Genomic DNA, 15,949 nt, shown 5'->3' with positions numbered 1-15,949 from the left:
AGAGACAAGACGAAAACTGGTGGGTACGGTTGTAAAGGAAAGATAAAGTAAATACCGCAGAAGAGGCAGTGGGAAAAGGTAATTGGAAAAGCATGGGAGGATTGAGGGGGGGAACTCGTATGACTATCCTCATTTTTAAAACTGTCTTACCGCTATCCAGTCAAGTAATATCACTAGTGAATCTTCACCAAAGGAGGGATAAAAGATGAATGTTAAATGTCTCACTGATAATGACAACATTAGAAATGAACCAAAGGATTGGAACTAAAGGAATGATGAATGAATGGAAAGAATCTTATAGTATGGAACCATTCCACCATTTATGTTAAGCAATTTAGAGAAACCACATAAAATCTAAATTTGGGTCACCAAACAGAGCTACACCAAAAACACGACAACCTATGAAACAGTGTATGCCTTATACCAGATGAGAAACAGCTGTTCTTTATCTTCTTATGTTAACATCATGACTGGTCTACACTGATATCAGCAAAATAAAGCCACAGAGTATGCTGTGTGAAAGAATAGCATTGACATTTGTGCCTGCATCTCTTAACAGTTGATTTGGATTCTTTCTCCAAACACAAGCATTTTGGAATTAGGTGTAGTTTGCACCAACCAGTTGGCCTCACCTTACGAACAGGTGCTAATTGTTCTGGTGATTTTTTGCGTAACTTGTACTCACCAGCCACAACCCACTCGCCTAAGTCACAATTTTCCATCTTTCTTTTATATTTTAAGGCCTATTTTGTATTTTCCTTGTAAGTGGTCTCCCCCCCCCCCCCCCCCCTGTACTCGATTTCAATTCCAGTCTGTCCTTGCTTTGCTGCTAACTCATGAAAACACACTGCCACACCTTTTATTGTTTGGTCCCTGATTAGTCTCACTTATTCCTACCACTTCTTTTATCAGCTTACTCTTTTACTATAAAGTTAGTGCTTGCCTACTTTTTTGTTAATTGCTGTGTTTCTTCTTGTCTGGTAAACAGAATTTGTCTATATATAATTGTATTTTTTCCTTATGGCAATTTTTCTGCACAGTTAAGTACATGAATTTTTGCTGTACATACAGTAACATTATGAGAATCTTCCTGAACCAAATGATAATTTAATTTCAAGAAATATCATACACACAAGCAACTGGAGAAATAATATCTTAATTAAGACATACAGTTCATCATCACTATTGCAGTCCAACCATGCTCAAAATTTGTTCCTGCCAAAAATAGAATTTTAGAATTAAGTTTTACAACAAAATTCTCTGCATATTTATTTTTAGTATCAGTGCCACAACGACAGCAACAACTGTTATCATTGCTTTGTAGAACATGTCTCCTCATCAGGGTGTAGAACAGTTTCATTTTGTTTTAAGCCAGTGATAATTTAATAAAAGGTGTGCAATGTATGTTCACAAGATGCTCAGGCAGCACTGCTGACTGTTTCGAAAGAGCAATACAGTATCCATGGACTAAATCACAAAAAAACTGACTCGGTACAAAACACCATTGTCCAATGGTGTTTTGTACCAAATCAGACCCATATCTATCTTTTGACTCTGCTGTGACTTTCAATAGCTACATACAGTACCTGGTTTCACTATTACCAGTGAGACAACATTAACAGTTTTGTCCTGTGAAGTACCTTCAATCTCAATATTGCTGTGAAAGTCATACAACCCCTCATAACCTTTGTATCAAATTTTGCTTACTCCATGAAATCTTTTCTTTTCCCCTATAACGAATTATTCACTGACAATAACATACAAGGATTTTTTTTCCAATGGTACTACTTAGACCCTCCCCTAAAGTTAGGATTCTAGAATTGTTTTACTGTCTTATGATCCCTTACCAAGTCTGAGCATCTGTTTCTTGATTATTCCAGGCTTTTGTAGACTCTTAAGATGACTTTCCATGTATAATACAGCCTCAACTCCAGCTGAAACATGAGGTACTGAATTAAGATTTTGTGCTATTTTCATAAATACTCATTACCAAAACGGAATTGCACATGCTAGCTACTCACAGCGAATGTCACCATGTCTCTTATTACCTCTTGCTCCACACAAATTGCACTTTCACCACATCGCCCTTCTCATTACCAACTAAAACTGTATGACTGGGTATTAATTTTCACCTGTTCCATGTAAAATCCTCTGCCTGTCCCTTCAGACTACAGTACTTAGAACTCAACATAAAATTTCTCATCACCAAGCACTCATTTATACTGCTTAGACCACTCTTCTGCAATTGCCCATCAATCAAGTCTAAAACAAGCTGCTTTTCATTAGTGAAACTAATCATCTCTCCCCACGACTGTCTTACGATCAAAGTTCACCTTCAGTCGCAAACTAGCTTACAATTGATGTCTCAGTATACAGTAACAAGCAAAAGGACTGAGCCAGTAATCTTCTTTTATTGAACTCCCCACAACATCTAGTTTTGGAACCACAAAAGTGGGTGCCAAAGTTCCCACTCGCAGCACAGGAAACTTTGATCGTAGTGACAGAAAACTTAAGTGTGAAAGACATAAATAAGCTTTGCAAATATTTTCTTAAGTGATTTCAAAGCTGTCTTTTGCAGCTCCCAAAAATTACTAACCTCAAATGTGTATTACTACGTAGAGCACCACAAATATATTCTTTTGCTTTCCTCGAAGTAAATGTTTTAGACACAGCAAATTAATGGAGCATAAATTAGAGGAATGTTTACAAAATGGCTAGTATTCATTTTGAAGAACTGAGTGACACAAGTAGCAATACTCACTTTACCGTTAGGTACAGACTCAAAACTTAAATATCAATCTTGATAACCTTCATTCACACAGAGAAAATGTTTGATAACACTAACTGGAGCAAACTGTTGATGGAGATGAAAACTTTAGGAAAAGATTACAGGGAAGAAACAATAGTGTTGCAGCTCTACGTGAATCAGAATTATGTCAGGGGAGAAGATAAGAAAAGGAGTAAGGCAGGGATGTGGCTTTCCTCCACGACTGTTTAATTTGTAATTAGGAAATGCAATGAAGGGATTCTCACATGCCAGAAGCAATAGGATAACAATTAATGGAGAATACGTCAGAAACAAACTGTTTTCCAGACAACATAGCGTTATTGGGAAAATATGAAGAAGAACTACAGTAGGCACTTCACAAGATGAATCAAATTCTAATAGAGAAGTGTGCGATGATGCTCAACAGAAACAAACCACAAATCATGATGTGTGCGAGAGATGGAAAATACAGGGCATTCCAGCAACTTGAAGACAAAGTAATTATCTTCAGGTACTTTAGAAGTTGTATCACAGCAGCTGGTAGAGAAACAACAGATGTTAAAGCTAGACTAGTCCAGGCAAAAGAATTACTTATCCACACAATAACACTCCTGACACTAAACAGTGTCTCCTTGACTACCATGAAACTTTTCTTAAAGAGCTACATTTGGAGCATATCATGTACGGGACACAAACTTAAACCTGGGGAAAGTTTAAAAGAAAGACTGTAAGCTTCTGCGATGGGGTGCTGGAGGAGAATGTTGAAGATACCTGGGGCTGACAGGGTCTCAGACAAACTGCTGAGAGGAGCAGGAAAAGAAACTTGCTCAAAACACATTAGGAGGAGCAACATGGTTTATCACCTACCCAATCACTGAGCCCAGTTCACAACTCTGATTGAGGGAATGAAGGAGGCAAGAAGATGAAGAGGACAACTGGGACAGAAGTTCATTGATAAAATTAGAGCTGGCAGCAGACAACAGCAACACAAAAGGAGGAGGTAAGAGCGAGTCAACCAATTTTCAGGTTGAGGAGAAAAATAAGAAAATGGAATTTTTGGTAGGTATTGTTTATAGATGGATCTTGCGGAAGAACTTCATACTGCTAATGCACTCAGTATCATATTCAATATCTGCAATTGATCAACATTCAGTTTTTTTACTGGTTTTCCATTCTCTCTTTTAATATGATACACAATGGTGAAATTCAAAGGCCTTAAAACATTTTGATTGGGAAACGATACATAGTAACCAGTCTCTGTTCAGGTTTTCAAATTTATTCTATTATCCTTCATTGGTTTTGAGAGGAAATAATGTTACTGTTTCTAATTCATTAATAAGTCATAATAGCATAATGTCCAGATAGAGTGGTCCCACAAAGTTATGACCCTATTTTTTTTATGTCAAGTATCTGTTGCTGAAAAGTGTTCAGTTTATAACCATGACATTGTACAGAATCCCTATCTGCTGTTGTCAAACTGAATGAAGGTCATCATGTTGAAAACCAGTCTACTTCGAAATATTTTTATCAAAGAAAATGATCAATAGTGGCAACTTAATATATGTATTACATTAATTATGACTGTCTTGCCAGGCATTGAAATCTGGAGTCAACATCATTCAATTAATTTTTTAAAAAAATGTCTTCAGTCTTTTTGATTAGATTGGTGCCATGTTGCATCTCCTGTACCGTGTTAATCTTTTCATTAGTGCATAATTGTGATATTCAACAACACCTATAATCTGTTTTCCAAGTTCCAGTTTTCTTTCTCCCTCTACTGTTCCTGTTCTTGCATACTACTGAAGATGTCCCATTGACTTGCCTCTTCTATTAGCAAGAATATTCCATAGGCTTCTTTCCTTACCTAAAACATTATCTGTCTAGATAGTAGTTTAACAATATTTGAATATTATAGCACTTCAAACACTCAATGTTTTTCTTCTCAGCCCATGGTCTCTGCTACACTTTCATATAATGCTGTAGCCTACACACAAGACTGCAGTCTCTGGCAGCTGAAGCCACCCTGCAAGTAGCAGCAGCAGTACATGAAGGGAGAGGCAACTGGGTGGGAGTAAGGAGGAGGCTGGGGCAGAGAGGAGGACGGATAGAGGGTAGGGGTGGGGGATGTTGAAGTGCTGGGGAGTGTGCAGGAACGAGGTGGAGAGAGGGTAGGGCAGTTAGGTTCAGTCGGGAGGTTAGACAATGGGCAGGGGAGGTGTGTGTGTGTGTGTGTGTGGACGGAGGGGGGGGGAGGGGTGTAACACAAAAAGAATGGCCAAAAAACAACTGACAGATCAGCTTTGCGGAACAACATGCTTTGCAGCCAGGAGACCACCACACTCATTTTGATAGGACTCGCATACTGGCAGCCACAAGTGGATGCCATGAAAGGGTGTACAGAGTGGCCTTAGAGATTGTTAAACATCCCAGGAATTTCAGTAGGAATGAAGAGGGCATAAAACTAAATGATATCTGGATTCCAATACTGAGGACACTTTCTAATCTTCCACCATGGGGAGATAGCAACAGCAGATGAAAGCAACTGATTGCAGTCAATGGAACTCAGCTATTCAAAGCCTCTGATTCCACACCACTGCATGGGAGCATGCGTAATCAGAATTTTGCTGGTCAGTAGGGAGCCAAATTGTGAACTGGACACTCAAAGAAGCTACGACATCCCCACTGATAATGTCCTTCGCAGATGGGGACAAAACAATGGGTTTTAAAGTGAAATGCATTTGGACATGGCATAATAGCCCAGAATATTTTATTAATTGTGAGTTACAAAGGGCATCAGAGGAGGACTGGTCAATATTCAGGGATATGACAGGAACAATCATCTGAAGTGACAGACATCCTAGAGACAAATACCCTATTCCAAATAGTTTATGAGACAGAATACATTTAATACACATTGTTCGTTGTTTTGTGTATTATTTAATACACTGTCAGGTTTACAATTGTACAACAGTTGGTAAACATTGCATGTGCTTTACAAGTCATCAATTGAAAAATAAACATTATTTACATGTTCACCCATAAGCATTATTGTACATGTCACATTACAGCTGTTGTACAGTTCACAACAAAAGTTTAAATATCCCAACAACTTCAATGCAATTGTGCATTCTTGGGAGAACATGTTGTGCTTTTTGTCTGAGTGCCTCTGCATGTTTCCTAATGAAGGCAGCAGCAACGGTTACGCAACCATCCGTTTCATCTTTTGTATTCACCTTATGTTTGGACAACTCAAGACATCATCCAGACCCACAGAGAAGAATGTAATGGTGTAAGGTGTGGCAATCTTGGTGCCCAGTTAATTGTACAATAACCTGTCATATGTCTCAATATTGACCAATCTTCCTGGGACACCCTGTAAATGTAGAATGAATTGATGTATAACACTGGACAATGGGAACTGATGGTGACAGGGAAGTGCTTGGTTAACTATATTCTATCACTTAAATCTCATACGAACAACTATATTGCTAAGGAGGATTTTTTTTTTTTTTTTTTTTTTTTTTTTTTTTTTTTTTTTTTTTTGCAAATTTATTTTTGTTACTATGCTTGTCAGGCTATTAATATGCTGCTTTCAGTATCAGATTTACAGTCTTGAGGAAACATCAAAATTTAATATATCTACAAAGAGAAAAATATTCCAAAATGAAGGGACAGCCAAAGAAAAATAAGAAAAACTTTTGCTCCCTACCTGGAAACAGCATACTGATGATGAGTACAAAAACTTACTCAGAAGCCACAGTTCTTTGGTTTGTCAAGTGAGAGATGAAAGGTTTGAAGGAAATACACTGTAAAGTAATTCAAGATCAAGGAAGTCACAACTGGGCAGAATGTGAGGGAATAAATGATTTATTTCTTACAGTGTTATCAGAATGTGTCCCTCAACCTAGAGTTTTAAGCCACTTTTACACCTGTTGATCGGAAAGAACTATTAGCTCCAATCATTCGCCATTCTTTTGTCAGATAATCCCAAGTTCTGGAATATAGTGACTGTCAACTTCCGCACATCTTACAGTGTAGTTCATGTTATAATAACTATAAAATACAAATAATCTATTGTACTACTCCTTCACAATTGACAATAAAGGACTACCTTGCTAGCAGATCCCTCAGACGACTACGCCTGTCTGCTGGACCTTCCCCAAATAAGCATATTGGTTCTCCAAGTTGTCTTAGATTACGTTTCACCTCTTCATCGTCAGTTGATACATTAATCTGACGTGCTCTTTTACGTCTTTCAAATTCTTCTAATAATGCCTGACGATCACGATTCATTTCTTCCTCGAGTTCCATATATTCTAAACATAACAAAAAATGCTAGCTATATATTCAAGTAACATGTTAATATTTATCTAATTTAATAGTAATATTTGTTTGTATTACAAGACACATCCAGTTATAAAGAGATGTGTAAGTATACAAAAATAACTTACTACAGATATATTACAATATCATTCTAGTTTACTCTCAAAACATACGCAATTGTTGACATCTCACTCGTACCATTTCTCTCACTCCCTTTCTTCATAAATTGTATGATATAAGTTAAATAACATAATAATACCATGTTCCACATTTTAGTTCTGCGCCAATAGTGAGTAGACAAGGCATACTAAAATACACGTGAACACTGTAACGGTGTGGTCATTGGCGTCCCATCAAAAGTTGGAATGAAATACATCAACTGATGATATGACATACTCTTTTAACATATCTCAGTTGAATACAGTATGTTAGTGTTGCTCTGTGACTGGTAAATCAATAAACAAAATGGAGAAGAGCTTACCATTTAAAAACGAAAGAAAATATCAAAGTGGTAGAAGAAAGCTGAGACCATAACTGTTCAATAGAAGAGCAACAACAATGCAAGCTGGAATAATCCAGTGCAAAATATGTAAGGGGGAGATTGTGGGAGATGTTGAGGGGCTGTTTATGAAAGTCTAGCGAATGACATCAATGTGAGGTTGAGGTTAGTAGAAGCAATATATGTTGCTCTCTTACATCATCAGAAGTTTGGTGAGCATAAAGTGACTTTTCCAAATATTAAAAGAAGATCATCATTATTAGAGCCTGGAGAAATGTGAACGGTTTTATAACTTAGCACAAGATGGTGAAGCCTTTATTGGGAGAATGTTTTCCTTTTGTGAGAAACAGTTTGAGTTTAACTGAGTGGTAAGAAGTGCACTTATGGTGTCTGCGGCTATCATGTTGCATGTCTCTGCTGGTAATAACTCAAGTGATGAATGATGGGAACTGAATACAAAAAATCATGAATCAGTTGTCAAGTTGCCAATTAGAATGCTTATTTGTAATTTCCTATGATTTTTAATTAAAGCTGGCTGGTATTTTGTTCTAGTAGGTTAGAAGTTACCCACATAAATGGAATTTTCAGCAAAACTGGAATCAAGATATATAATTAGGTTATTGAAATTAAATGATAGAAGACCAAGGATAGAATGCACACAGTTTGTGCCACCTGGATCTTTCCTGCCAACGTAAGCTTTTCTGAATTGCACAAGTGGGAGGAACTTCTCTGCAATATACCCTATGTTCCCGTAACTCTACTGGCTTCAACATTTGTTAGTCACTGTCCTTCACTCCCCTATCCACTTCCTGTTTCCACTCTAACATTACAGAGCCCTCTATTTCACATGTGCATCTACAGTCTGGCTACGCTACACCTCAATCTATTATGGCAATAGTACTTTCGTCTTGAGATTCACTGGCTTCACCCATTCCCAACCAAATTCTCACACTCCAACCTAACCTATGTATTGAGCTAGGCTACAGGTCAGTCTGACAGGACATTAATTTTCTTCCTGCTCTTCCTATTGAAAGCAAATGTAAATAATTGGTATCTTCCACCAAAATAAAACATTAGATTCAGTGATTATCACTGGCTACCATACACTACAACTCATCTGGCTATAACCATTATCAACCAACTTGCCAACAGCCTTGTTGCAGCTGTAACACCATTTCCCATCAGATCACCGAAGTTAAGCACTGCTGGCCTAGGCTAGCAATTGGATGGGTGACCGTCGCTGTTGGCAAGCGGGGCTTACTCAGCCCTTGGGAGGCCAAATGAGGAGCTACTTGAATGAGAAGTAGTGACTCCGATCACGAAAGCTGACAAGAGCTGGGAGAGTGGTGAGCTGACCACATGCTCATCCATAGCCTAGTGACGTCTCTCGGCTGAGGGTGACACAGCCGTTGGTAGATACTGTTTGGCCTCCCAAGGCCTGTTCTGATGGAGTTTTGAGTTTGTTTATCATCAATGGACTGGCAACATTAGCAAGCAAAGCAAGAGCTGCTGACACCTTAAGTGCATTCGATCCAACTGAACAGTAAGCCAGGAAAAATAAGTGTGCTGCGTGGTGAAATTCCACTCTGTCGTGTGCATATGGAAGTCAACTGAATGAGTCAGTAAAAGGAAGTACTAACCCTCAATTTAATAAGGATTAGACTGATGGGTCAGTAGAAGGAAGTGCTAACTCTCAGTTTAATAAGGATTAGGCTGATGGCTTTATCCGTCATGCTTTCGCATGTGCAAGAAGCTGATAAACAGTAGTTCTCTGTATGTCACTAGAAAACACTGTCTGCTTCAGGGTGCTCCATTTACCTTATGGCCGCCTGTGCGGCACAGCAGATGCCTTGCCCTGTGATCTGATGCCATGTTGCCCATCTGCTGCAGTACAATGTGACTACATTTAAAATAACAGCGAAAAAATGTTGTACTCACCCATGTTATGCAAGGAGATGCTGAAACTGCCTGCCATTATTTTCCATGCATTTCTGACACCTACTCAAGAAATTATTAATCACATGATGTAATTCTCTCTGAGATATTGAATTAATCAATTCACGGATATTATCCTTGAGTTCTTCTATCGTGTATGGATTTGTTGTGTACACTTTGTCCTTCAGTGCACACCAAATTAAAAATCACATGGAGTTGAGGTAAATCAGAACTTCTAGTGGGACAAATATTGTTACTAATCACCCTTCCATTGAATACATGGTGAATTGTGTGCAAAGGAACATCAGCAGTATGAGCCCTTGCCAAATCCTATTGAAAAAATGAGAAGCTTTGTTCTCTTTCACTCAGTTTATTAAAAAACAGTTGCAAAATATTTTTCACGTATCTTTCACTTGTAACTGGGCCTGTTAAATCTGTCACCACTAACTGCACACCACATCCCTATTTTCTGATCACAAACGGGTTCCTCATTAAGCACTACAAGTGTATCTGCACTCCAATGTCGACAGTTTTGGGAATTACCATACCCTTGTAAATGGATCCAAGTCTCGTCTGAAAACAGAATAAGGTAAGGATGACTTTTAACCGTCATGCACTTGTTTTAAAACTCATTCACAATACTTAACCCTGTGTGCATGATCAACAGGTCGAAGTTCTTGTACTACTGATACTTTATAGAACCTTAGTTCAAGCAGCTCAACACCCCTTTGTACAGAGGTGCACAATATTTTGTTTGCTGCAGAAGACGTCTAAGGCATTTTTCAGAGGAATTTTCCAGGTGATGTGCAAAGTCATCAACACAAGCTTCTGTGAGACCTGTAAGTCGTCATTTATGCTTCTTGTCTTGAACACTTTCCATCTCATAAAATTTATTCACTAATTTGTGAACTACATCACAACTCAGAACTTGAACAGCTGGAAACTTCTATTCAAACAATCTCTGAACAGTCCGAATCATAAATAAACACTCATTGTGGAATTGAATAATTCACTCTTGACATTGTTGTGTTAGGAAACTTCAGTGTCACACTCATGATGCTTGTTTCACTGCTCGAATGACACTGACTGACAAGGCACATATGTCTGTACAGCCTTCATGCTAAAACCCACAAAAAAGGGGGGGGGGGGGGGCGGGACAGTGCGGTCCCACAGGACACATTTGACCAGCACGCACGGCTTGCATGGCCGGCTTGCAATACACCAGGCAGGCGGTCATCATATAAATGAAACACCCTGCATATAAACTGTTTTGTCTTATTGCATTCATGTTCTAGTTTTTTAATTCAATCAAATATATAACACAAAATATCCTCTTCTGGATAAACTTTGCAAGAATGAAACATTTTACTTCTAATTGGATGGTCTGTTGCCTAACTACCATAGTGACTTGTGAGTTTATCTTCATGATAATCATGTAGACTCCTGGACTGTGAACCTTAAGGGACAGTGTATACCAAAGAAGCAGAACCTTGGGAAGATATTTAAACAGTATGTACAATTACAGTTGACCTTCGACAAAAACACTATTTTGAAGATGGCAATTTTGAACACCTATGATAACTACCAAACTAAAAGGTAATGAGTATGATTTTCCTTACATAAATTGTTATATCAGCACAGTGTTATCATTTTTACACAGTTTTTTTTTTCTTTTTCTTCTCCTGAAGGCTATACAGGGTGTTTCAAAATGAATATATGGGCTTTGTAACACATATTACGTTCACCCTACAATTATAAATAATACACCAAATGAAAGAGAAACACAGTTTTCTTACAATTATTCGGAAATACGGAAGCGTCCGATCCCGCCTGTCTGCTTTGACCCATGACGTCACAAATATGGCGGAAACAAAAACAAACACACACACTTTCCACAAGAAGCCTAATGACACTAACGGAACAAGCACAGGAAATGGTGTGTTTCGGGTGGGGGGCAAACTAAATATAAACAAATTTAGACGCCTTGCGTAGCTACAACGTGTAAGTGAAGACAGCCATGCATGAATACCCACCCACCTCCCCAGGGGTCGTAACCCCTGCAACCCATAGAAGATAAAGATGCTTCAGTAGCTGATTAGTGTTTTTTGTCTTTTTTAAAAAAAAAATCTCACGGGATAAAACGAACTGATCAGAAAGATAAATATAATAAACTAAAACAGAAATTGGAGGAAACAGATAATTTAAATAAGTAATAAGTGTTTTTAAATTTAAAAAAAAATCTCACGAGATAGAACGAACAGATCAGAAAAGTAAATAAAGTAAGATAAAACAGAACTGGAGAAAGCCACACTCAAACCAAACTCCGCGCCGTCATGACGTCACACACGACAACACCCTTACATCACGGGTCAAAGCCGACGTGTGGGATCGGACGCTTCTGTCGACCCAATTATTCAGTGTGAACACCAATCACACATTGAGTCAACAAGTGAGTTGTTGCGAAACCTTAATCAATCTGTCAGGAGTAACTGTTGCAACAACACTTCCTAAAGTCGGATAGATCAGCTGGTATTGGAGGCACATACACATGATCGCGTCAGATCGTAAGTGAACGCAGAGGTCATGCATAAAATGCTGTGCCAACCAGTCCCTTGTGCCCAGTCCACCAGTCGGATACAACGTCATTTAATCAGTCACATACAGAGCTATGCCAGTGAGGCTCTGCACCATCTTGCTCCCAAATAAAGATGGGTTGTCAGCTTCTTCCCATTGAGGCACGGGCCATAGCTGTAGCACACATCAAGATCAGAAATATCAGCTACAGTTGATTCACCAAACAAGAAAGGCCCATAAACTTTCCGCAGGGATATTTCTAGAGGCTAAGCAGAAAGAAGTGCTTACTATTATGAAAATTGAAGTACTAACTATTGATTACTTTCTCTGGTAATTGTAAAATACTATTCACAAAGGACAAAAAAATCAAATAACAGGATCTCCATTTGCCCTGGACTCACTATTGAATAACACAACATCACCCGTCAACTTGGACCAGTTACGCTGTTAACAAGGCAAATATTTGCTAGCACAATGTACCCACTTGATGACTACGATGCCAGAGAATGGCATATATTTTAACTGTCAAAGTATCGGGGCTCCTGAGGGAATGTTTCAAACTGGGGAGGAGATTCTTGTTATTAATGCCTTCAAATGTGTTAAAAATTTGAAAATACCAGATCCCAATGAGAAAATAAGGGATTTTCATGGGTGCATTGTTATGACACACTGGCTGACTATCAAATCACAAGCAAATTACAACCAGACCTTTTGCTATATGACAGATCAGTCTGCCACAGCAACCTCCATTTTTACACACACACACACAAACAAAGCTTCATTTGTAAGGCATTTTGTGGCTTTATCAACTCATAAGCAAACTATCACCCTCTAACTTCGCCTTAGGGCACACTAGAAATCTGTAACCACAATCTATATTTGAAAAAGTTGTGTCAATGGTGACCCCATTTTTAATACCAAAGTCACATAACATTGTTACAAAAAAAAAAAAAAATTCACAAAATTTGTACCATCTGATATGTTGACATTCCCTGCCTCAGGTGGTGAAGATACCATTGCAGTTGGTGGACTGTCCCCATCACTGTCCACAGAAGATGTAGGTACACCAGTAGTTGTAGCAGCTGCAGAAGCAGCGGCGGCAGCATTCAGCCTATTCCGCTCTTGTTCCTCAAGAGAGCCATAGTGAATTGTCTTTTGCTTTTTTATGTACAGAATATCTTCATCATCAGACATGGTTTTTCAAGTTTCAGCTGAAAAAAATCAAGATAATAGCAGCATTAAAAATGTGTATTATTCATAAAATAAAGAACGGAAATTTTTATATGATTTACTGGTACAGTAAACTCTTGACTATTCAGGTTAAGGCAGACCCCAGACTTCATGGATAATAAAAAAGACAGATAATCCAAAAGATAAATATTTTTAAAAGAAACTTCTATTCACAAAACATGGTACATGTTATTCACCCACAATTCAAAGAATGTTAGCACCATTTTACTAACACAGCACTCCAAAGATCAGAGGCACTGAAAGTTAGCAAGGTCTCAGGACCAAATTAAATTGCTGTCAGGTTCTAAAGCTAAATTAACTCTGTTCTATATTATAGTTCACCAAAGGTTCTTTGACAGACTAAACTCCTGCATAGTCACAGCAAAGTGGTAAACAAAAATATTACAGAGATGAGTCCACCTAATGCAAATCTCCAAGAACTAACTTGGCAAGAAACCTATAATAGACAGACAGCCCGTATGACAAATACAACACATTTCTTCAAACCTTTATCACTTTCTTTAACAGCTCTCTCACACAACAAGTGCAGGCACATATGCAGTACTAATAAACATTTGATTTGGACAAATAATGGCATTAGGAAATCACATTTATTCACATACTATGCTTTTTCATGTTTTACTAACTCTTTGTTTATAAATTTTTTAATCGGCATTCTGTAAACAATATAGTGACTCATTCCATGACCAAGTAGCTTTTGTTTCCGTAATCCTAAGGAACCTGATTAAAACTTGGTTTAGATAAGCCACAGTGTAAACAGAGTTTGAACTCCTTCTACTGTAAAGATGATTAACCTAACAGAAACTCTTAGACCAGATTAAGTAAAAATATCTGTTATCTTCCAGTTTTGACAACGCTTGGTCACATCTGTCAAGATTTGGTATTTTGTGTATGATATGTTTATTAAAAGTGCACAATCATATTTCATTCTGACAGTGTGTTAATTATGTTGATATTAGCAGCTCCCATTTACTGTAATGTATCCACATATCTTGACAATCTCCTGACATTCGTTCTGGGAAGTGAGTATTATATTCAGATGTTCTATGTCTTTTATGTTATCCTGGTATGTTCCACATCCACGAGAATCATCTGATTTTTAGTGCTATCGAAAGAAAACTGAATCAAATCTGATCCAACCTAACTTAATAAATATTAGCATTACGAGTCTTTGCCCTCAGGAAGGCCCCTGGAACTCGGTCTACACGTCGGTTCGTTTTCGTATCTTGACGGCAAGGCAGTATACCATGGATAGTTATGTGACTAACACCGCCCGCAGAAGCGTACACATTTGTTCAGAATACGGGGACTGCCTTCAAATTTCCGAAAAAATGAAATTTAGTACTACAGTGTTTGCTTATTACTTCAGAGCGTTAAACTGTCGAACACTCATAGAAATAGAATTACGAATAATTTTACACAATTTTGTCTAACAACGTGAAATCTACAAGGGTGGTGAAACGTGAACAAGTACTTCTTGAAAATGTTGGATGGAAGAACTTCAGAGTCGCAGCTTTCCCTAAAATGTGACAGAAAACTGTAAAAATGTCACTGAAACACGTCCCTTGTACAGAGTTTCGAAATTAACAAATGTCTTCTGGAATCTGGGAAAAACTATCCATTTCGCATAATGTGTTTTGCTAACTAGAATAAAATACTTTCGATGGTTTTCAGCAATGGGAACTCTGACATGACAAAAAAACAGCAGCAAATATGTCAACAAACGAGCACTGCGCTACTACTGTGCTTAATTACTGATACGTCTAGTCTCTCTCTCTCTTTTTTTTTCCCTTTTTTCCACGTCTCTTCCCTGACATTAATCTAGAGACACAAGATAAATATTTACTAGGAGGTCACGTGTGTTATTGAGTCACACGATTCAAACTATTCTCTTGATTTTTTTGTAAGACTGTGATATATTTCAAGACTGCAAGTCTCAAAGCACAATTTTACTATTCGACATCATCCAAACAGACTTTACTATTGACATAAACAACTTCCTTGCTATCCCATAATATTTTGAACGCTACCAAACACTTACAAAACACAGCAGCACATACAACTTGTAAACACAACCAAAGCACTTCGATGCACATCTCGTCAAGGTATTCCTGGAAGAACATTTTGCCACTGATGATATGTCGTCGTCCGCTAACATAACAAGTTAACCTATGTCCACCACGCTCACTCATTTAACTATAGTGATTTTATGCTTTTGCATTTTCATAGCCTTTATTTTATAATCTTGATTAGTTTTCATGACAAACAGCAAATGTTGAGTATTTTGATACTTTTTCCGGTTCAAAAAATGGCTCTGAGCACTATGGGACTTAACATCTGAGGTCATCAGTTCCCTAGAACTTAGAACTACTTAAACCTAACTAACCTAAGGAGATCACACACAACCATGCCCGATGCAGGATTCGAACCTGCGACCGTAGCAGTCGCGCGGTTCCAGACTGTAGCGCCTAGAACCGCTCGGCCACCCCGGCCGGCTTATTTTTTTTTCCGTTAAATGTTCCTCCGTGAGAGACGCCAGATATCTGAAGGGAAAATTTTTTTAGGTTTTAGGATAATTGTATAGTTGATATCTACACTTC

General features: G+C 38.1%; 1 protein-coding gene across 3 annotated transcripts in view; it reads right to left on the bottom strand.

The window, feature by feature from the left end:
- The window catches only part of LOC126234701 (U4/U6 small nuclear ribonucleoprotein Prp4), a 56,272-nt gene extending 40,839 nt beyond the window's left edge, over positions 1 to 15,433 (bottom strand). Inside the window, exons 1-3 of one of the 3 annotated variants that reach the window (XM_049943453.1) lie at positions 15,391 to 15,433; positions 13,070 to 13,309; positions 6,879 to 7,083 (exon numbers count right to left, since the gene is read on the bottom strand). In XM_049943453.1, coding sequence (XP_049799410.1) covers positions 6,879 to 7,083; positions 13,070 to 13,292 — 428 coding nt within the window. In that variant the 5' untranslated portion in view covers positions 13,293 to 13,309; positions 15,391 to 15,433. Of the gene's footprint in view, positions 1 to 6,878; positions 7,084 to 13,069; positions 13,310 to 13,773; positions 14,026 to 15,195; positions 15,334 to 15,390 lie in introns of those variants that run through there. The other 2 variants (XM_049943461.1, XM_049943446.1) reach the window with 2 other exon arrangements.
- Positions 15,434 to 15,949: the final 516 nt, after the last annotated feature.

This window comes from Schistocerca nitens, chromosome 1 (assembly GCF_023898315.1).
Source record: "Schistocerca nitens isolate TAMUIC-IGC-003100 chromosome 1, iqSchNite1.1, whole genome shotgun sequence".
NCBI classification, from domain to species: Eukaryota; Metazoa; Arthropoda; class Insecta; order Orthoptera; family Acrididae; genus Schistocerca; species Schistocerca nitens.
This window is presented reverse-complemented; position numbering and strand designations above follow the sequence as displayed.